Raw genomic sequence first — 23289 nt, forward strand, 5'->3', positions numbered from 1 at the left:
ATGAGGGCGCATCAAGAGGCGACTTTCCGCCCACGTGAAAGATGGCGCTTGATGCATCAGCCATCCCTGTTGCCCGGTTCCTTCCCTTCGGGGACGGGATCTAGAGAGAGTAAGAGGTGTGTGTTTAGGTGTGTGTGTTTTTGTTTCGGCAGCCTTTTCTGCCCTCCCCTTGCTCTCACAGTATTCGCTGAGGGTGAATGAGGAAAGAACGGATAAAATCTAACCAGAAGAAAAATACAAGGCGGAAAACGACAGCACCGTGAAGCCGGTTCAGGGTCCGGCCGGGCGCGAGGCATTGGGTCTGGGGGCGTGGCCGGAGGCGGAGCGAAGGCGGGGCTGTGGCTGCGGTGCCTGCACCCCCGGCTGTCTAGGTGCAGAAGGAGCCGAGGGCGTGAGTGAGAAGCTAGCAGGCAGGTTGGTCTCTGGGCCGGAGTACCGGGATAGCGCGGGGGCGGCGACGGACTGCGCGGGCGGCAGCTCGTCCTCTCTTTTCTCCCCTCTCTCCTGGCCGAAACTCGGCATCGGGTTTCTCAGCCCGGCGACCAGCGGAGGTGCCTGCCTCCGGGCCCGAGGCTTCCCGCTGCGGCGGCGCGCAGATGAGCGGATGGTACTCGGGCCTCTTCCCCGCTTTCCTGCCGGCAGTCCCCAAGGCTCTTTCCCGGCGTGAGACCCGGAGGTACCCGTCGCACCCGCCGCGCCGCGAGCTCCCGGGAATGGAGCCTCGGGCACCGAGAGGCCTGGCCCCGGGGGAAGGCCAGAGGGCGGGCGGGCCGCGGCGGCTCCGGACCACGTCGGGGTCCGAGAGCAAGTAATGCGGTATGGGATGGCGGCGTGGACATAGTACATACGTACAGAATCTGAATAGAAGTTTCTAAGGATTGCTGGTGCCTTGCAATTTAGGCAGCAGTTCTACCTTGGGTTGGCTTCCCTTTCTGTGGGACGTGGCCTGCTTGCTTCACAGACTTAAAGGAAGTGACCATTGTGACTTGGGCATCACTTGACTGATGATACCAGTTGCGGAAAGAAGTGCACTGATTACACATCTTCTGCATTCAGGAGAAAAGAGATGCCCTTTCAGAAACTTAGGGTCTAGTAAAGTAACAGATTGTGGCTAATGAATAAATCCCTATTCAGACTATTCCCTTACGTCACCTGTGAGTCCAAGCAAGGGGACACGGTACCTTTGGCATTACTTTTAACTTGAAAAATACTGTTAAATACCGTTTTTTCAGATTTCAGAAAACTTTTGACACAATGGGAACATCACAGAAGCAAGATTATGGTATATGGGAGATGAATTAAATGGAGTCAGCGTACTCGGAATATGATGGTGTTGCGTGACATAAATCTGCTGCCAGAACTGTGGCCAAGCTGTCGCTCTGGAAAAGCCCTGAATCAGTTGGAAATTGCCCCGTAATGCTGTTCTTTATACATACAAAACAAAAATGAGAGAAATTATAGAATGCATTGCAAATTGTGCACTAAGTAAACACTAACCTGCTCCAGGAAACAATTAACGTAGGAGCCAGAGTTTGGGTTATTTTTCCTTATAAAGCTGATAAAATAGTCTCTTCATTTGGCTCTGTTAGCAGTACAAAAGTGCTTTTAGAGAAAGAGTTTAAAAAAAAAACAACTCTGAAGACCGTATCTCTGAAGCATGCCCTTGGTCTCTGTGTTAATAAGTAGTTCTAGGAGTGGTAGGTCAGCCAGCCTGTTATCTGTGAAACTTGGATTTGTGAGAGATAGCCGGATATTGATAACAGGAACTTCATCTCTGAGTCTTTCCTGATGAAAATTTATGAAGTATGGCAAACAGTCTAGCATTAAAAGCAATTCACAGTCTAAAGTTGGCCTGGGCAGCCACTGTTAGAGAAGATGGGCTGGATTAGGATTCTGCTTCTTTTAGGCCTAGGAGAAAAACAGAAAACATCACAATAAGTGTGTGTAGATTTCTGTAGTAGTTTTCAGGGGTAGATTTTTGATTTATAACAGTAGTGGACCAACCAACTTTCTCAATGCCAGTGGAAGAATAGATAGGCTGACTGGCTTTTAGCAAAGGTTGAGGAAAAAGCAAAGCTTCAAACCTACCAGACTACCAACAGTTTTAACAGATAATATAATCTTTATGTCTGCATATGTTAGATTATTTTCAGGAAGGACATTTCATTTCAGGAGGTTCATCCTCATGAATCCTGTTACTTGTTTACAGGAGTGGCAAACCAAATGTCACCCAGTTTGGATCCTGGCTTCCCTCAGAAAGACTCTTACAGCTAATGTTTGATAACCTTTTGGAGTAGGCAACACTACTTGTAGACAGTTAAAAGATTATTGGTTTTGAACTTGTTTTTTTCAACCACCTTTGTGTATATGGGTTTTCCTCACCAAAGATGATGACTAAGTGTTGGTAAAAATCATTTGTACAGCTCTTCCAATTATACTTCCCTAGCATTTTATTTCTCAGATTATTCCTTTTGGCAGCATTTTATGCTAGTAATTCAACATGATCCTTGTCCTTGTTTTATTTCTAATGATATCAGCAGTTAAGACTGAATGTAATTAATGGTCTATAATCGTGTAATTTTCACAGTCAAGTCAAAACTCTTCCATAATATAGTCATATTTTGCTCTAGGGTTCAATTCAATTTTAGGAAATGTAATGATGAAATTTTTGAATTACAATATTGCCTTTGTGATTATTCATCTATTTTATCCGAAAAGAAAGAACAAAGGAAAATGTTATAATTTTTTGACTATGTGTCTACTTTATTCATTTCCTTGGCCTCCTATTTGCTATTGTTAATGACAATAGCTCATAATTACAGTGTCAATTCAAATTACATTCCTGTATTCTACTGTTTAAATTGTATCCAAAATGGTGAATAGTTTAAATAAGCCACACAGTTTACGTCCAGTATAGTCACTTAAGACTATTAAATTCATAAAACACATTAAAAAGTAAATATTCTATAAATGAATTTTGAAGTAAAAAAATACATAAAAACTGCCATGGTGTTAAACCATTTCTGCACAACTGTAGAGTGTATTGCCAAGCTCTGTATACCTATTCTTGACATTCACGATAAAAGTGCTCATCTGGGACTCTCTTGTCCCCCTCCTGGCTTGAGCTGGGAGTTCTGTCCTTTCACTTTATCTCTAAATAAAAGCCTGTACCTTGCTCTCCTAAAAAAAAAAAAAGTACTCATCTAATACTCTAAAATTAGAAGTCACTGTTTCTCATCAGTCTCTGAACTCTCCTGACAATATGTAGATAAAATTCTTTAAGTAAAATGGTGTACTTCAGCATGAATTTAGTTACATATCAAATGTTACCTCCCAAAGCAAAAATATACGCAAAGATTGGTGTATCATAGTACACATATTAACTGCTGTCCTTTACTGTTATGATGAGTAGATTACACAGAGACTTGCTTAAATGAAATGGTCATAATTTCTTTCTTTATTTTGAGTCTTTCAGTACAAGAATTCAATTTTAATATTAGGCAACAGTGATTCATTTTACACTAATACAACATAACATGTACACTTTTAGAGTGTTATATTTGAGAGGGCTAAGATATACAAGAGACCTGGATTCTAGCCTGGCTCTGTGACCTTGGGTAGAATGCTTTGTCTATTTTCTGAGTAGATTGAAAGGTTTGAGCAGGATCCATGCAGTCACTTTGTTTTCTACATGTTCTATGTAACTGAAGCTTTTTTATTTTAGCCATTTAATATAAAATTCTTTTAATGATAAAATGCTATACTGCTTTCTTGACTAACATATTAAATAATTTATTTTCATCTTGATATTTCAGGTCATTTTAAATACCAGTATTAAGCTTTAGTACCCTGATACCTAGGGAGTCCATGGAGAGTAACAGGACTTTTTTCTCTTTTTTTGTTATCTTTTGTTGTGTTTTGCGATCTTTTCCCCCCCCTCTTTTAGCAGCTTTAATATATTTCTACTTTCACATGTTTTTTTTACTGGTTTCCTAGGCCATAATAAAGTACCACAACTGGGTAATGTAAAACAACAAAAATTTATTTTCTTAACAGTTCTGGAAGGTTAAAGTCTAAATTAGGTATTAGCAGGGGCGTGTTCCTCTGAAGGCTCTACAGAAGATTCCTTATTTGCCTCTGCCTCCTAGGCCTGGTGGTTACCCGTAATCCCTGGCATTCCTTGGTTTATTCCTCTAACAGTCCAGATTCTGTCTTGCCATGTCCTGTTCCCTCTCTGTCTGTATGTCTCCAAATTATTCTAAGGACACCAGTCTAATTAAATAAATTACTCTAAGGACCCACCCTAATTCAGTGTGACCACTTCTTAACTTGATTATGCCTGTTTCCAAATAAGTTCACATTCACAGTCACAGGGGATTAGGACTTGAACATACATTTTTGGGGGATATAGCTCAACCCACAGCAAGCATCATGGTCTCTAGCTGAGCCCTTCCCCTCCCAATTTGCTCCTTTTTAGTTTAGGAACCAAATATCTAATTATAATTGCATGTAGACTGGCTACTTGGGAACAGTGAGGCTCTATTCTATGAGCTTTAGTTTATAATATTTCAGAGGCCCTTTTTTAAAATTCATTATTATTTTTGGATTTCTAAGTGTATGCCCACAATGTAAGTGACAAGTTACTATGTATCATAAAATTATCGTCACATCAGCAAAGATTTAATAGGCACCTGCCATGCTAGTTGAATGTCTCTATGCTAGTAGGAGACATGCTTCTAAATCTTTTGACTGGAAAGGAGAAAACCATATATGCCTAAATCGTTTGAGTTTTTGATGATGACTTTAAAATTGCTGAACCTAATCACTGGTTTTGTATGTCATTGTTTAGATATCCCTGGAGCATTTGGATAATGTGACAGTTGGGATGCAGTGATGTCGAATCTCTGTCCTCCACCATCTCCAGTTGTTGCCAAGACAGAGATTGCTTTAAGTGGTGAATCACCTTTATTAGCAGCTACCTTTGCTTACTGGGACAATATTCTCGGTCCTAGGGTAAGACACATTTGGGCTCCAAAGACAGAGCAGGTACTTCTCAGTGATGGAGAAATAACTTTTCTTGCCAACCACACTCTAAATGGAGAAATCCTTCGAAATGCAGAGAGTGGGGCTATAGATGTAAAGTTTTTTGTCTTGTCTGAAAAAGGAGTAATTATTGTTTCATTAATCTTCGATGGAAACTGGAATGGGGATAGAAGCACATATGGACTATCAATTATACTTCCACAGACAGAACTCAGCTTCTACCTCCCACTTCACAGAGCATGTGTTGATAGACTAACACACATTATCAGGAAAGGAAGAATATGGATGCACAAGGTGAGTGGTTTTTGAACTTACTGATCAGTCATGCTAACATAGCCATGGAAAGTTTATCTTCTGATACATTTATATCTATATCTAATTTTTAGAAATTGTACACAGTTAATTTCAAACAGTAGCTATTAATTTGCATCTACCCTATAAGATGTAGATAAATGTGGTCTGATGTCAGTCATCTTCATAATAACCCTGGAAGGTTGGAGATGATAGCTCCACATTACAAATTTAAAACCAAAACTTACATAAATTAAGAACATGTTAATAATAAGTTTAAACGTTTAGGCTTGTCTTGGGAGCCCTTGACTCTAAAACCTCTTCTTTTTTTCATTGCATGGCTCTGTCTCACTCACTGCTGTGTGTTAGTACAGGCAGTTCAAAAGAATTGTTTTGCAAGCAGTTGGCTATATAGCCTTTGGTCCCTTTAACTTCCTTGCCAAGTTCTGAAATTAATGAAATGAGGTTAGACCAAGGGTTTCCAGGAGATATTCTTTTTAATTTTGTAAATTGAGCTACAGGAAATTGCTGTTATCCCCTAAATCCTGTAGTTTAATATATAGTGAAACTTACATTTCCTTACACTTTTGGAAGATCTGAAGAACAACTGTAATCTTCCTTTCTCCTTTGCAGTTTGATACTAACATGAAAGTCCATTAAAGCATTATTAGTTTTATAATGCTTTTACTTGATAGAAAAAACAGTATCTTTTAACACAATAGGTTTTTTCTAGTTTGCAGGCTTGCCTCCTTATTTCTCCCATATCTATGAAAATCATTTAAAATTAGGAAACTCCTGATTCAACTTGCTCTTAATTTAATTTGAAAAGTACACATCGGTGCTTTCCTTTGTGAAACTATGCAGATGTTAGGTGGACTCTTTTCTGCTAAATTATCTGTTTTGAACTGCAGGAAAAAATGAGTGTTTTTATTATATTTTGTATTGTCTGTGAGACGGTGATTTGTTGGTTTAATTTCCTGCCTCTCCTACTTTTTTCTGCTGTAAAGTAGAAATATCTTTCCCATGAACTAATTGCATAAAAATATGACTGCCATTTAACTGTTTTTTGAGAAATAAACAGGTATCAAAATACTGTACTTTTTAAATTTTCATGAATTTTCTCTTGCTCAGGAAAGGCAAGAAAATGTCCAGAAGATTGTCTTAGAAGGCACAGAGAGAATGGAAGATCAGGTAAGGTACAGTTTGCAGAATTACCATGCACTGCCAACCCCACGGCCTATGTCTGTATAAGGCTGAGGGCTACTTAATTATTAAGTCCTTAAAGCCATATTATTTTGACAGAGTGAGCCTGAAAATGAGCAGAGCCTTTATGGAGATACATGGAATAAACAGGATAAAATTTTCATATTTTAGACCTTTTAATCTTAAATTTTATATCAGATTTTCTTTAAGGTTTTGCTTCTCAAACATTTCCACAGAGGTAGTTGTAACAGAAGAGAAATGAGTATACCCCTAAGGTAGTTGGGGGTGCAGGCACAGCTTGAAACATGATACTTCTTTGAAGTCTCATGTTGTAGTTTAAAACTCATGCAATTTACATTTTATTCTATGTATATCTATTTGTTTTAATATTACAGTTTGCCACTGATTCCTTACCTTCTCAGTAGGCTTCTGGTACTAGTAAGTCTCAAGGAAAACATGCCATGTTTATCTCACGTCTTAAGGCACAGGCACCAGAATTTAAGAAACATGCTTGCATGGCTATGGCTTCCCTTGTGAAAAGTAACTGCAAACCATTTCAGCATAGGACAGAGAGAAGTTCTCCTGAAGGGCATCACCAGTGTAGAAGGGGTGCTTTACTTTTATTCCCACTGCCTCTAGCCATCTTCAGTGCTCTTTCTGCTTAAGTGCCAGCCAGAACGTGGCTGGGTTACCTTTACCCTGGTTCTCCTTAGCATTTCAACTGTCCTAAAATAATAACTTCTCTAACAATTTGTGAAAATACAGAGACATGAACAAGGAAAATACAAAGCTCTATAAAATGATCTCCTTTATAAAATTGTCATGTCTGTACTTTTTTAAGTAACTTTCCAAGCCAGAGGAGGTAATTCTGGGGAAAGGTCTAAGACTTACAAGAAAATACTTCTCTTTATTCAGAGAAGTCCAGCCTTTATTTGGTGTTCAATAAGAAGGTACCAAGAAATGAGGTGACTTCCACCAACCTTTAGATGTATCTGCTGATTATGTAGTTATGGCAAGATGAGGAAATTTAAGGCCCAACAAAATTCTAATTTTACTAGGATTTTTTTTTTCCAGATCAGAAATCTGTGCTTATAAAGTTCACTACTCTTAACTTTTACATTTATTTCTCTTTTAAGGGCTCTTCTTAAAAATGTTATCCTACCTCTTTTGTATATTGAGACAAACTGGGGGCTTTTAAAGCAGAAAACATTCTCCTGCTGAGAAGTTCAAGTTAGAGAAGTCCAAGGAAGAAAGAAACTTGAGAAGTTTTCTTTAGAACCTCTTATATATTCAGCCTTGTAGGATTTTTTTTTTTGTTAAGCTTCAGTGAGGATGCCCATTTACTTATGATAAATGTCTGAGATACTGTGTGTGGCACTATACATGCCTAAACTTAAGAGAAGGTATTTTGCTACAGTTATCCTTTCTGAAAAGGGGTTGCCTGCTGAGGTCTTGGAAATCTCACATCATGTGCTGTCAGTGACTTTATTTTGAACAAATAAATACTATTTGGTTATGACACATTCATCTGAAACAACCTCAGTTAGTGTTAGTTTGGAATGCTTGTAACTGTCATCTGATAAAATCACTTTAGAAGGAAGCAAATTTAACACAGCTTCAGTCATTTGCCTGTTGAATTGCATGTGTTTGTTATAATTATAAAAAAGCATTTTTTAAATTACTTTGAAAAGCAGAAATGAGTGGTTATGTTATAGGTTACGACAGAATGAAGTTTTTGAAATAATAAAACTTATATGATGCAAATGAGCTTATGGATTAGGATAAAATGTCCAGAGACAGCCTCATATTTAAATTCTCAAGCAATTTACATTAAAAGGGGCTCTGGAAAACTGGGCTAGATCATTCAAAAAATTACTCTAGGAATGGCTAAGGTTCTCATTTGAAGATGCATGTGAAAAGTTTGAATAACATCATTTCATGAAATGTGGGAAGGAAAAGCTTTTGTTAGATTGATCCTAATATGTGATTTTAAAAACATGTTTAGCTGAAAATTGGTGGACATAAGACAATTTCATCAACCTGTCTAAAAGTTTACATACCAGAATGTTCAGAAAACTTTGAGGGAGTGGTAGTGTTAGTGAATAAATGAGGGATCATCTATATTTGAGACAGTACATTTGTGGTGTTCTTTATTGACTACAAATTTTAAAATTACATTTGAAGTTCTTGAAAGAACTCTAAAGGAAACTTGTCTGTTTTTTTGATTCTTAAAATATATGTGATGACTGATTTACATATGAGTAGATTATATCTTATTATGAATATAGAGATTGAGTATTGATTCATGCCTTACTACTGAATTACTTGCCGATAATTTCAAAGTCTTTTTTATGCTTAGCTCCCCTCATTCCTAAATATAAAATGCATGGATGACCTTTAGTTAACAAGAGTTTTTGTATCTCAAACAAATTTCAAAGGAGATCCTTTCTAAATTTGGCATGGTGATTTAATTATTGCATGTAGCAGTGAATGATAAACCAATGATTCCATTCTGACTAAAGAAAATTAATTTGCAGAAGAATGAAAATGAATTTTTAAAATAACATATAAATCCTTCAGAAATATTTATTTTGGAGTAGTAGACTTGTTTGGGGCCATGTTTTAACAAGTTATCAAGTATTTCTATCAAAGGTGTTACTCTTTACTTCAGTTTTTAGTTTTTTATTGCCCAGCTTATCCTATACAGGTTTCCCTCCTGCTATCCAAAAGTAGAATATTCCTTCCATAAGCTGAAATAGTGCAAAGCAAAGAAGCAATTACCATTAGTTTACATTAAATTTATGTTTAATATAAATATATATATATTTATGTGGAGTATTTCCAGACCCAAAAAATAACCTCTCTTAGGCTTTTCTAATACCTTAGGACATGTCTTGCTAACAGATGCACAAAGCTAATCTAGATAAAGCATAGATGCTCACAGACACAAGACAAGGCTGTGGTGGCTTGATGCTGAGATGTCGTCCAGTGTCTCTCGCGGAAGGAGGTCGGTGGTGCCACTCAGTGCTCAGGTCCACTCTGTCTCAGTAATGGCAACTCAGAATGCTATTTTTGCTTTTCGCCTCTTTTCATAAAACAATAATCCCTTTTGGATTTCTTTCGGTTAGTGAAAACAGGAAATAATTAGGTCCTTCATAAAAGCAAAGTGGTCTAATGTGAACTTTTGAAAAGTAGGGGATACCTCTATTGTGTGATTTTTTTTTTTCACCTCATTTTGCTTTTTTGGGCAGGGTCAGAGTATTATTCCAATGCTTACTGGAGAAGTAATTCCTGTAATGGAACTGCTTTCATCTATGAAATCACACAGTGTTCCTGAAGAAATAGATGTAAGTTCTTAATGTTACTAAATAGGAGTAATGGTACCCTTTATCTATTCCCTTGAGCTATATTACTATTATGTATATTAATAATGTTTTAACTTTAGTAATATGCATTCTTTGCTCATACATGCTGTTCATATGAAGTTATTAGCCACTTTAATAAATACAAATTCCTGAATTTTATGGCCAAATAGAGGCTTTTTGAGTCAGTGATAGTTATGATAAAATTAACTTTTTTTTACCACATTTATATTTCGTAAAAGTGGGAGAATTCCAGAACTTACAGAAGCATTCAGTATTTAATGTGGTATTATATAATAAAGGATTATATAATCTGGCATTTAGTGGAAATTTATTTCACTGTATCTGGTTTCCTTAATCATTTGTTGAGGACATTTTGAATCACACACTATTCGTACATAGAGAAATGTTTAGGAAACTGTTCTTGTTGCTTTCTGACTTTATCATTAAGAGTTGTCTACTGAACTGACAACTCAGAAGAGGAAGTTGTTATTAAAAAAAATTGTTGTTTAACCTGCCTGACCAGCTTTCACGTTTGTTCTCCAAAAAATTCATGATACACAGAGATTGTTTTATGAGGATGCTTGATGCTCAGAAATGAGGGCAGTATGTTATTCTGAACCTAGACTTCAGAATGTTGTGTATTAAGAGTGTTATTTCAACACTATGTTACAGCTAGATTGTTGTTGCATTTCAGATAGCTGATACAGTTCTCAGTGATGATGACATTGGTGACAGTTGTCACGAAGGCTTTCTTCTCAAGTAAGAATTCTGTTTCTTTTCACAAAAGCTGGATAAAACAAATGAATCTTACGCTCACCTATGACAAGATTTGGAGGAAGAAAATAAGAGAATACCTATCCTATTGTTCTACGGGCAACATTGCATATTTGCGCTATTGCTTAGCTTTCTGTTATTTTTCATTTATTGCATGCCTGTGATATATTTGAATGTTACTCTTTTTAATGTTTAAAGAAGCTAAGTTTACGTAGTGCTCAGAAAAGAAATCTCAGTTCCTCATTTGGTTCTTGTTTTACTTCTCATTAAAGCTGAAACTAAGAACCTAGAAGGGCTCTTAGACCCAATTACAGGGTGGGTATGGGTGCAGTAATCTCTACACTAATGAACAGTGTTTTGGACACCATCTGGGTGTGGGTGTCCTGCAATTTAACTCTATTCTGAACCCATCTACCCAGTAAAAGCATCAGATTCCACTGGATAAGGGCTTGGGCCCGTAAAACTACCCTACTTCCCACCCCCCTCAGATACCATTCTTACTGACTGACTATAAATCAGAGGTTCCGGCAACCCCGTCCATGAGTTCCATTAATTTCCTAGAGCAGCTCACAGAACTCGGAAACATTTTAGTTACAGGATTACGAGTTTATTACGGAAGGATATGATAAAGGATACAGATGAACATCCAGATGGAAGATACGCATAGGGCAAGATATGGGGAAAGGAGGCAGAGCTTCCACGCTCATTCCTCTCAAAACACAACTCTCTCCCCAAATCTCTCGTGTTTACCAACCTTGTCATTTTAGGCTTTTAGGGAGACATCATTACATAGACATGATATATCATTGGCCATTGGGACTGGTTCAGCCTCCAGCGCCTCTCCCCTCTGAGAAGATCTGAGGAATGGGGCTGAAAGTTCCAGCCCTCTAATCACATGGTTGTCTCCGTTGCCAACCAGCCCCCATTCTTCGGTGCTTCACCCCCTCCAAAAAAATAAACCACCTTATTAACATAGCAAAAGATATGTTTATCACTCTCAACCCTTAAGAAATTCCAGGATTTGGGGAGTTTTGAACCAGTAACTGTGAGTGAAGACCAAACATATGTGAGAAATATATTTTAATCATCTAAGTGGCCAAATATATATTTCTGATAAATCACAGTATCACAGAACCCTTTAAGTTGCATTGTGGATGGATTTAAGTTATTTAGGCCTGGAAAAGAAAATTATTCATATTTGTGCTGATTTCCATCTTACAGTAGGTTTTAGTACTTAAAAGTGTAGGCTCTGAAACCAGACTTCCTGGGTTACTGCTGTGTAAACTTGGACAAGCTACCTGAACATTCTGTGTTTCCATTTCCAAATCTATAAAATGGGAATAATAATAGTACCTACTTGATAGGATTATTGTAAATATTGAGTGAGATAAATCATATTAAGCACTTAGAAGTGTGTCTGGTACATACAAGCACATGATAATAGCTAATAGCTAACATGGTTTTTTCTTCTAAGCCAGTACTTATTGAGTGCCTGTGTGTTAATCCCTATCCTAAGTGCTCTCTCTACATATATACAGCTGCCCATTGGATAATGTGGAGTTTGTTTCATCTGACCCCCATGCAGTTGAAAATCCACATACAGCTTTTGATTCTGCAAAAAACTAATAGCCTGCATTGAACAGAAGCCTTACCAGTAACAAAAACAGTTGATTAACACCTATATTGTGTGTTATATGTATTAGATACTGTATTCTTAAAGTAAGCTAGAGAAAAGAAAAAAAATTTGTTTTTAATTGTTGCAAATCTCCCAAAATTTCCAAGGTATTTATAGACAAAAATCCATATAAGTGGACCTGGGCAATTCAAACCCCTGTTGTTCAACAGTCAACTATAATCTCATCTTCTATGTTCATGTTTCTTTACAATTGCAGATTATCATGAAGTGTTATTTTTTTTTCAATACGTAAAAAGATAAGGAATATGCTTTTATGTCCACAGTCTTCTCCTTTAGGTTCATGATGAAATCTCAGAGGCCTGAGTACATTTTAACCTAGAAGCCTTACGTGACTTGAATCAGAAGCACTTTGTTCTGATCTGCTCAGTGTCAGATATTCATAACATTATTTTTAACCCCATTTGTCTTTAAATAAGTCACTTAACCTCTCTCTACCTCAGTTTCTTCCACCACAAAATGGTGATATTTGCTAACTGGGTTCTTTTAAGGTTCAAGCAAAGGAATCTCTGTGAAACATGTAGAAAATGTACTATAGAATTAAACGATGACATTATGATTAGAGCTTCCATGCTCATCATGTAAAGCTATTTTCTGTCATTTGAAGCTCACTTGCCTTTTTTAATTTATTTATATTTTAGTTTATGAATTTGTTTTACAGGCAGTGTTTTCTCATCTTTTGTCTCCAATTTACAGTGCCATTAGCTCACACTTGCAAACCTGTGGCTGTTCTGTTGTAGTAGGTAGCAGTGCAGAGAAAGTAAATAAGGTAATGTATTTCATGATCCTGCTGAAAACCTGACTTTAATACTACTCTCATGGGTGTTTATTTAAAGGTTAGGTTACTGTCAGGGTGATCTAGTAGTGGAAGGAGGCAACGTAATCTGACCAAATTATTGTGACCCACTGGCAAAATAAGTTTAAACTGTGTGAATGGGAAGTCATGTATCAGTTTCATTTTGATAATTCATAAACACACTCTCAGTATTGTATAAATGGTTTTGAGGGTATTTTAAAGTCAGATATTTTAAAATATTTTCTTGGTGTTTCCTGATGTTGTCTTTAATAAATATGAAGCTAGCGAATACTTTTAGGGCTAATTCCAAAGGAATGTTATCTGATCATTCATCTTGCTTTCCCCCTAAGTCTGTCCCTTTTAGGCACCTTTTGCTTTTAAGTAGTTTATGGAGGTTATGTTTTTTTTATTCAGTAACATTTGTGACCAGTTCTGCAGTGCTACAGAAGTTAGTAAAGAATTAATGAGTGATTATGTCTAAGCCTTAAGCAATAAACGAAGAGATTTTGCTTTTTTTTTTCACTGATCTTTAATTAGAAGGAGATAAGTACACATATCTATCAGACTCTGTTTTTTAGACATTTCTCTCATCCCACATCCCCTTCTGGCGTTAATAGTTTCCCTCTTATTTTTAATTTGAGAAAAAGTGCTAGTCCTCTAGACTGAAAACCACTGCTTTAATATAAAAACTCTCTGAATATAGTCTGTATTCCAACATAGTCACATGGCTTCTTTGTTTTTCTAATAGAGCTATAGATCAAAACCTGTTACAATCAGTTTTCTAACCCCTAACCAATGGCTTGCTGATTTTAAATAAAATTTGGTAAAATTAATTCTCATTTTCTTGAAGAATTTGTATACTCTCTGATATTCATTATAATGGCATTTCACATGTAGAAGTTATTAAGCAGAAGCCATAATTCTGCCTAACTTAACTATTTCATTTTCTTGTCCAAAGTTATTCACTTGTTTGAAAAATACTTGCTGCTGGGTGGAGATGTGATCAATAATTTTATTAGGTCATTATTTCCTATGGAAATAAGGGTTCCTTGGTCAAATAAGCTTGAGAAAGTCTATGTATTGTATCAGTCCAGCTGGAGAGTCACAACCTGTATTCAAATGTTAAAGGTTTTGAGATATCATACAGTAAATATACCAGCATTGCCCAAGCTTATTTGACCACAAAATCCCTATCTTAGACAACAACTGTTATTTCCTATGGACTATTCCAGGTGACTAAGGAATACTTTCTCAGGTATTTTATTAATAATAACAACTGAGATTTCTATACAAGTGTATTTCATATGCAAATCTTTTTACTTCATATTTTAACGCTAAAATCTTTTCTTTTACAGATAGTAAGAACATTATGCCTTTTTCTGACTCCTACAGAGAGAAAATGCTCCAGGTTATGTGAAGTAGAATCATCATTTAAATACGAGTCAGGGCTCTTTGTACAAGGCCTGCTAAAGGTATAGTTTTCATTTATTATAAATGAAACCAATTGTTAACAACCATTTCTGAAACTTTTAAAATATACTGTGAATATTAACATTTAATGAATCTCATGTTTATATAAGGACCTGGCTTCCTTTACACAGGCCTGAGCATAGAGGATATGTCTTACAGATTCATAGTATCAGTGAAACATCACAGAATTCCTTTCCTTTTGTTTCTCTTTGGTTTCCCGTAGCTGCCTGTCTGGTCTCCGAACTTTTTTTTAACATGTGCTTAAATCAGGTTGCACAACTAAAATGGGAACATTTCTTCTTCATTGAAAGGATTTGATTTTTGTTAACAATTTATGTTTATATACCATATTCATTTATTGAAAAAGAATGTAAGCTGCTTCCTAGCTGGGCAAAGTGTATATGATTTGAGCAATTCCTGTTATATGTATATATTAGAAAAATAATTTTACATTCTTTTATTTGAGTCTGCTTTTCAGGGAGCAAAACAGATAAATATAAATTAGCAATTATTTTCAATAATTATGAGGAAGAGACACTCATTTTAACAAATATGTTATTGATATTTCAATTACAGTCAAAGACATTAAGTACATTTCCTAATGGTTATGTGATTCTCTCACAGTGAATGCTTTCTTGAGTAGACATAGCAAATATTTTTTTTAATGCTTAAACTTACTACAAATAAAAATTATATTCCACTTTGGCATTTTTAATAGTGTGCATGCAATGAGCTAAGAATAATAATAATATAAAAAGTACCTGAGGGAAACTCACTTCTGACTTGAGTTGTGCAAATTTGAAAATCACAACTTCTTTCTATCAAAGGCATAATAAGGTACTTACTATTTTCATTTTCTCAGCACCCTGTCATTTAATTATGTAATTTTATCCCTAAAAGGGACCTATTCCAGATGCATAGAGGAAAACTTGACACTATAATTTGACAAAAAAAATTTGTTAAAAAGAGTTTTCCATGCAAGTATAAATCATATAATCTTCCAGAAAATACTTTGACATCAAATGTCAAGAGCCTTAAAAATGTTCAAAGACTTAACCTATTTCTGCTTCTGAAAATCCACCCTATAGCAGTGTAGGGGCCAAGGCAGGCCACCCTAAACTGTGCCACTTTGGTTTGTAGACAGTTTTGAACTGAAGGCAGTTAAGACCTTGCAGGCTCAAGAGAAACTTTTACCCCTACCTTAGCTACCTAGAAAAATCTAAATTGTGTTATATCCCAAAATAAACATTAAATAAGGGCACCAGAGTTAAGTTTTACCTTAATGACCCATCTGTATGTCAAGGCAAGCATCTGATTACCAAACATCTGCTCCTTAGTACCCTTTGCAGTCCCTCCTCCCCTTTGAAATCCCAGACCCCTATCCTTTTCCTTAGCTCAGGATGGCATATATTCCTCATTTTACCTTTTGATCTTTGAACCTCTCATGTATGGGGTTCCCATATGTAAGAATCAAATTTTATTTCTTCCTGTTACTGTGTCTCACATCAATGTAATTTTTAGACCAGCAAGAACTTTGAAGGGTAGAGGAAAATTGTTCCTTCCCAACAGAAACAATTACATGCGAAGAAAGATTTGCTTATAAAGATGATCATTGCAACATTTTTAGAGTGAAAAATTATAAATAGCCTCTGTTTTCTGTTGATAGCACATACCACATTGCTTCATACACAGTAGGTATTGTTCCATGGCGACTGGCTACCTGACTATACCAAGAAAAAAGTACATTTTCTACTTGTATAAAAATATATATTCATTGAGATTTTAAGGAACGCGAGTAATCAAGAAGAAAATAAAAAGTAATTTGTCATCTCATAATCCAGTGAATAACCATTGTTAATATTTGGCACATATCTTTCTGATTTTCTTTTCTTTATGTATTTTTTTCCTATCTTTTCCTCCCTCTCCTCCTCCAAAAAAATAGATTATACTCTGCATGTTTTAATCTTCTTTTTCACAATGTTACAAAAATCTTTCCATATCAACACATAAACTTCAGCAACTTAATTTTTAGCAACTAAATAATAAACCACTTTAATTTTTTCACTTCTTTTCTTGGTTCTGATGTTTCACTGTTTAAACCATGCTGTAGTGACAGTGTGCCTGTCACTAAAACTGCACCAGTTATTATTAATTTCCTAGGATACATTTCTAGACATGGACTTTCTAAATCAAAGACAGTTTTTTTAATTAAAAAATAATTCTCATATCTTTTGGCATATAAGAGAGTAAGTGTTCTTTTCATTATGACAGGATTCAACTGGAAGCTTTGTGCTACCTTTCCGGCAAGTCATGTATGCTCCCTATCCCACCACACACATAGATGTAGATGTAAATACTGTCAAGCAGATGCCTCCCTGTCATGAACATATTTATAACCAGCGTAGATACATGAGATCAGAGTTGACAGCATTCTGGAGAGCCACTTCCGAAGAAGACATGGCTCAGGATACGATCATCTACACAGACGAAAGCTTCACTCCTGATTTGTATGTAAAGCCCTGCCTTTTAATATTACTAAAACAGTAATATGAAATTGTATCTTTTATGAATAAAAACAAAACAAGTCTGTGTTTAATAAAAGGAAAGAAATCTTAACTAGGAGAATTATGTTTGAAGAAATAATTTGGTCAATCAGGCATTTTTTTCTTTAATGTCTATTTTTCTTAATTGTAATTGTGCTCCTGTAAGATAGGTTAGATGAGTCTTTAAAACTAAATATTTAAATTTTCACTTAACAAATATATATTGAGCCCCTAGACATGATTCTAGGGGCTGAGGTGTTAACAAACAGTGGCCAACCAGATAGCCCCAGCCCCAGCTCTGACATTGCTTCTAGTCTAGTATGTGAGTCATTACAGGCTTATTAACTAAATCAAAGAAGTAAATCTTTTTTTCTTGATACATGAATATAAAATATAGCAAAACTGTCCAAATATATTAATAGAACATTCTTTTACTTTGCATTTTATATTGTGCCATTCATTTCATACCATAAAGTCTGAAATGTTAAAAAAAAAAAGACTAATGATAATAAAATGTTGAATGCAGATCCAAGGGGGGTGGGGGCAGATGATAAATCTGAATTATAAGCTGCAAGAAAACACTTAAATGATGATCTGAAATCAAGAAAAGAAATACAGTATACTATTATGGTTCTCTTTAATCAAGTTAAAGTTCCTGGCACATAGAATATGCTCAATAAATGTTAAACAAAATAATCCAGGTTTGAGTGTATAAAGCAGCAATAAAACTGGAGCGAGCAACCCTGTCTTGTGTTTCTAAGAAAAACTTTGAGCTGAAGCCACAGACACGTGGACTACCAATACTCACACGGAAGGTGTGGACTTCAGAAGCATCAGAAAGAAACACCATGTCCCAGGGATCCCCAGTCTCATATGTCTCTAGGTGCAGAAAGATGGCTTCATTGGGACAATCCTATCCCAGTAGTCCTGTGTTCATTGGTTCCATAGAAAGTTTTAGGGGAACTGGTTTAGAAAATGAGTTGGTCAGAATGAGAGTTCCAGGTCACTAAACTTTCAAATTTTGATAAGTTTGTTACACATGTAGAAGTTCTTAAAATCAATCTGTGCTTTCTTTCCTAAAGTGTTTAGTGTCTTTGCTCTTTTTTGATTGGCTGCTTGAGTGCTTTTTGGGGGGAGTTTTGTGGACTTTAGAATGGGTTTATAACCTATATACTATTTTTTTAGAGGAGATACATTTATACTTTTAACATTTCTTAGCCATTTTAGCCAGTTGTTTCCCTTGCTGAATTGACACCTGTACTGATTTGACAAACTATGACTTGCCAGCTGCTCTCATTTTGCTGACCATAACAAAATAATGTCACGAATTTTTTAAATTTGTTTCTAGGTCTAAGTAAATAATACAGTTTATTTAAAATTGTATTATAATTCATTTTTAAGGTATTTTTCATTTTAGCTTTTAAAAAAACTTCGTTCAGTGCCAATACATGAAAAATCAGCCAGTGGAAATACTCCTTTTTAACACTTTGCTTCATTCAATTCACTAATGACCAAGACATTTAATCAGTGAAACATATATTCAGAATACTAGTCTTAAATAGCCTTATTCTCTCTTTAAAGCCAGAAGAGGGGTGCTGTCAGTGCCAATGTTGGTCACCAGTTGGACAGCCGATAATTGTGAAATGCTAATTCTTTTCCCCCTTCTGAGTTTCATTCTTCTGTAGTTCAGAACACCCATCTCCTAAAACTAGGAAACTCTAGGTACTTTCCCATGTGCTTCTGTATGCACACCTCTTTGCCTGCCACTCCTGTCAGTTATATGGTGATCCCTTTTAGTCTCAATCTAAAGATCGCTCACCTTATCAAATGTTATATTACCCCTCTGACTTGAGTATAATAACCCAGCACCCCAGTAAAGTCTTCAGGGAAGTAGAAGACACCTGCTATATTCTTGATGACGTGTTAGAGACACAGTATCTCAAGTGTGCATTACATCTTCTTACCCACTGTTGCCAGGGTAGGTAACAGTTCCCTAGGTAGCTGGTTCATGTTACTAGCCAGAGGATAGGCTTGCTGATGCAAAATCAGTGATCAAGATGTCACTGATAATCGTCTGGATGTGTTTGTTAATCCCACTTGATACTTCTTACATTTTACCTTTTTTTTTTCATGAATGCTTATTAGAAGTCTTTACTACATAAAGTTAACTTTTTATTTTGTTTTGGTTTTTGGTGGTAGTGGTGCATATTTGTTTTTGTTGGTGATTTTTGTTTCTTTTTCTTAAGATGGCAGGAATTATTAATTATATTAACTAATTGCCCAAGGATTGCAACATTTTTTTATAATGTTAAGGTACTAAAATAGACTGATAAATACATATGAACCCTTCTTAAGACTGCTTATATCTTTTAGAGAAAAATAATTACATAGTGACCTGATAAGCCCCAGTAATACACAAATATATCCATGAGTTAAAGTGAATATGTGGTCTATATAATTTTTCAAATATATACATCTAATTCTTATAAATATGTTTACATATAATATCCCATACCTAAGAATTTAATTTATTGGCTGGGTTGATGTATTGTAGTAAGTAACATTTTGTAGCTGTTTCAACACTTGGACTCTTTTCTTTATAGGAATATTTTCCAAGATGTCTTACACAGAGACACTCTAGTAAAAGCCTTTCTTGACCAGGTAAATTTTAAACCTGAGATTGTCAGAGTTAATGATATGACATATTTTCTCTTTTTAATATACCCTACAATGCCTGTACTGTATATAGAACATCATAAAATTAAGCCACTGTCTTTTTCTTTAGTATGTCTGGTCTTTCTAAAGTGTCTACATGATTTTTCTTTTGAATTGTTAATAGTAGTAGCCTGTATAATAACAGTTAAAGATGCAGCCTTCCTCAATTTAAACAATAAATACTTGAACAGTAAACATTAACCTGTAACCCAAAGTGTTTTCTTTTTTTTGGGTTGGGGGTGAGGGAGTAAATGTTTTTTATTTGCCTAATTAAGCCAAAAATATCTTTTAAGCTTTATATACTTCTATTTAAATGATATTATCTCTATTGTCTTATTCTTTTGAAAAGATCTGCTTAATTATACACTTGAAGAAAATTAGATTATGCGAGATGTAATTTATTAATATAAGAGAGCTTTGTCATAATATCATTCTGGAGATCAGGCTAGGTAACAGTGTCATAGATGTAGCTGAAATAATGAGATCCTTAGGTTAACTAGAAATTTTGGAACTAGGTCTGTGTAGTCTGATATATTACAGAGTTTAAGGATAATTCATAGTCATGTAATTCCATGCTTCTCAAGCTGAAATAAAATCATTCTGCTGCTACACATGTACCCACACACCGCAAGAGTTAGAGGCATATGACTATCTCACAATCGTAGTCTAAGTATGACTCAGCTTCTGGAACTTCAATTTTATTTGAAGATGTGGGCAGAAAAAGTTAAGTAGCACAACTGGAAGTAACTTATTACACCATGATTTTTAATAATAAAGTAAATTTGTATATGCCCTGAGGTAGAATAACATAATTTAAGTCCATTTCTAAAAATTAAATAGAAGATTTCAAAAAATATGTCAGATTGCTGCCAGACTCAGGACTTTGACCCTGCTCCTGTCTGTTAAGGGGCACTGGTGGAAATGATTGAGGAGAGCTTCTCGAATGTGTACTATCTGCTAGTCACTGCCAACACTGTGACTGAAATATGCTTTATAAGTAAAATGTGAGCAATTATTTATTAAAATTAAATTTTCCTGTAGGTCTTTCATTTGAAACCTGGTTTATCTCTCAGAAGTACTTTCCTTGCACAGTTTCTTCTTGTCCTTCACAGAAAAGCCTTGACACTTATAAAATATATAGAAGATGATACGTAAGTAAAACTATATGGAAGAAAAACCTTTTTGTGCATTGCTTTTTATTTTGTTTTCTTTGGGTATTTTCTATATTATATATATATATGTAATACTATGTGTGTGTGTGTATATATATATATATATATATATTTTCTCTCTCTCTCCCTCTCTAGGCAGAAGGGGAAAAAGCCCTTTAAATCTCTTCGAAACCTGAAGATAGACCTTGATTTAACAGCAGAGGGCGATCTTAACATAGTAATGGCTCTAGCTGAGAAAATAAAACCAGGCCTACACACGTTTGTCTTCGGAAGACCTTTCTATACTAGTGTACAAGAACGAGATGTTCTAATGACTTTTTAAATGTGTAACTTGTTAAGTGTATTTCATCACAATCATGATTGCTGCTAAATTAGCTCAATGGTGTGGGAAACATCACCTCCTCAGGTCATGCCCTAGAGTCCTACTCAGCAGTGGCAGTTTAAGTTAGGTACACTACACCTGTCACAAGAAGTCTGTAAGGAGATGTCACATGCATCATCACAATGGATGCATCTTTTCCTAGGTGGCTCTCTTGGGATACAGACTTACATTTACTTTTATAATAGATATTATTGTCTTTTAAAAGTATAAGAATATAAACTTGACCACAACTACTATTTCTTGAAACTTACGATTCATGGTTTACATGTATCAAAGTGAAGTCTGAGTTAGCTATCACTGATATAATACTAGTTTGCTTGCCATCTCTTGGTGTTACTGGGTATGTAGGATTAGTGGAATACTTGCTATCATTTCAATTTCACAAAAGGAAGTTAGTTTGAACATAGGTTAAGCTTTAAAAAGAAAGTACTGATCAAGCTGATGTTTAATTGAAATTAATTATTAGGTACTTCTTTTTGAGACAGTCCTTAGGATTCAGTCTGTATGTGAATGTCAAGCAGTTTGCATTATCCCAATTATGGTGAACCACAATCAGGATGTTTTTTGTTTGTTTGTTGAACTTCATCAAAATATAGGGAGTTGTATTTTAAGTTTAAGTAGTTATTGCCAACTTTTAATTTTCATTATTTTTGAGCCAAATCGAAATGTGTCCTTTTGTGCCCTTTTTTTTTTCATGGCAAATCTGATTACTTGAAAGAAGTTCAGATTTCACTTGCCAGTCATTTTTATCTTGTTTTCCTCTTGTATAGTCTTAACCCTAATTTGGCAATCGTAACTCCAAAATTATTAAATGCAATAGAGAATATACTAGTGAGCAAGATGTTTTTCCAAGTACAAAGAGTAGTATCTTGTCTTCTTCCTTCTTATATTTCTGTCCATGTTTTTGAAGTTGTTGCCATGCCTCCTTGTCTACATCATATGAGAAATAGCAAGAGAAACTTTACCTAAGTGCTGTTTACTAGGTGCTATTTGGCAGAAGTAAGTAGTCAGTCTTCTTTTGTTTCCTTATATGTTTGGACCGTTGTGCTAGCTATAAAATAACTGATTAGTGTAATTCTGTGCTAGAACAGTGTTGACATAATAGTATGCACAAGCATAAAAATATGTTTTTATTTAAAACTGGAAGTAACACAAAAGGGAAAAATTTATAAGAAAGAGATACAAGTGATAGAGCCTCTCTGCCCTCACCCACTAAATTTAGCCAAAACCATTATCTTCTGTGCTGAAAGGTCCTGGTAGCCTTTCATGTCACTGAGCAAACTTTAGGCATCTTGATTTTTAGACACACATTGAACTAGATGACTGATGCTCTATAGCTCACCTGTGAAAAAATTTATAGATACCACCTTGTACCAATGTTTATTCAGTGCTTTTTCCATGATGGATAAATAAGTGCTGACTGTTTTCTTTTGTTGGTTTATTGTACTGTTATATAGAGTGCAAGTTGTACAGTGAAGTAAATTATTAAAGCATGTGTAAACAGTTGTTATATATCTTTTCTCCTAGATGGAGAATTTTGAATAAAATATCTTTGAAGTTTTGGCTCTTAGAGTTACTTATTCAGAAATGTGCTATGGTAGTGAAAGACTGGCTTCCTCTTCAGCTTGACAGTCATGGTGTATCTAAACTATTTTTTTAGCTGATTTTCTCTTTTGAAAGAAAATATACTTAAAGATTCTCTGTGATGGTAGAATCATTTTTTTTTCTTTTTAAGACTCTCTGCTTAACTCCTGGGATTTTGCATTTTGATCTTTTAATTTGTATATTAATATTTAAAATATAAGATAATGCTTGGGTGAGTATTTTTTAATTACTGTCATA

General features: G+C 35.5%; 1 protein-coding gene across 4 annotated transcripts; it reads left to right on the forward strand.

The window, feature by feature from the left end:
• Nucleotides 1–12: 12 nt before the first annotated feature.
• Nucleotides 13–23010, forward strand: C9orf72 (C9orf72-SMCR8 complex subunit). 4 transcript variants are annotated; one of them, XM_017663655.3, is made up of 11 exons: nucleotides 13–116; nucleotides 4850–5337; nucleotides 6466–6525; nucleotides 9789–9884; nucleotides 10597–10661; nucleotides 13066–13138; nucleotides 14521–14637; nucleotides 16907–17142; nucleotides 19782–19839; nucleotides 20935–21044; nucleotides 21201–23010. In XM_017663655.3, exons 2-11 carry the CDS (start codon nucleotides 4894–4896, stop codon nucleotides 21385–21387), a joined length of 1446 nt encoding a protein of 481 aa, XP_017519144.2. In that variant the 5' UTR covers nucleotides 13–116; nucleotides 4850–4893; the 3' UTR covers nucleotides 21388–23010. The 4 variants fall into 4 exon arrangements, with proteins under 4 accessions (XP_017519144.2, XP_017519142.2, XP_017519143.2 ...); XM_017663653.3 differs by lacking the exon at nucleotides 13–116 and adding an exon at nucleotides 179–414; XM_017663654.3 differs by lacking the exon at nucleotides 13–116 and adding an exon at nucleotides 423–676.
• The last annotated feature ends 279 nt before the right edge of the window (nucleotides 23011–23289 follow it).

Source organism: Manis javanica, chromosome 2 (genome assembly GCF_040802235.1).
Source record: "Manis javanica isolate MJ-LG chromosome 2, MJ_LKY, whole genome shotgun sequence".
NCBI lineage: Eukaryota > Metazoa > Chordata > Mammalia > Pholidota > Manidae > Manis > Manis javanica.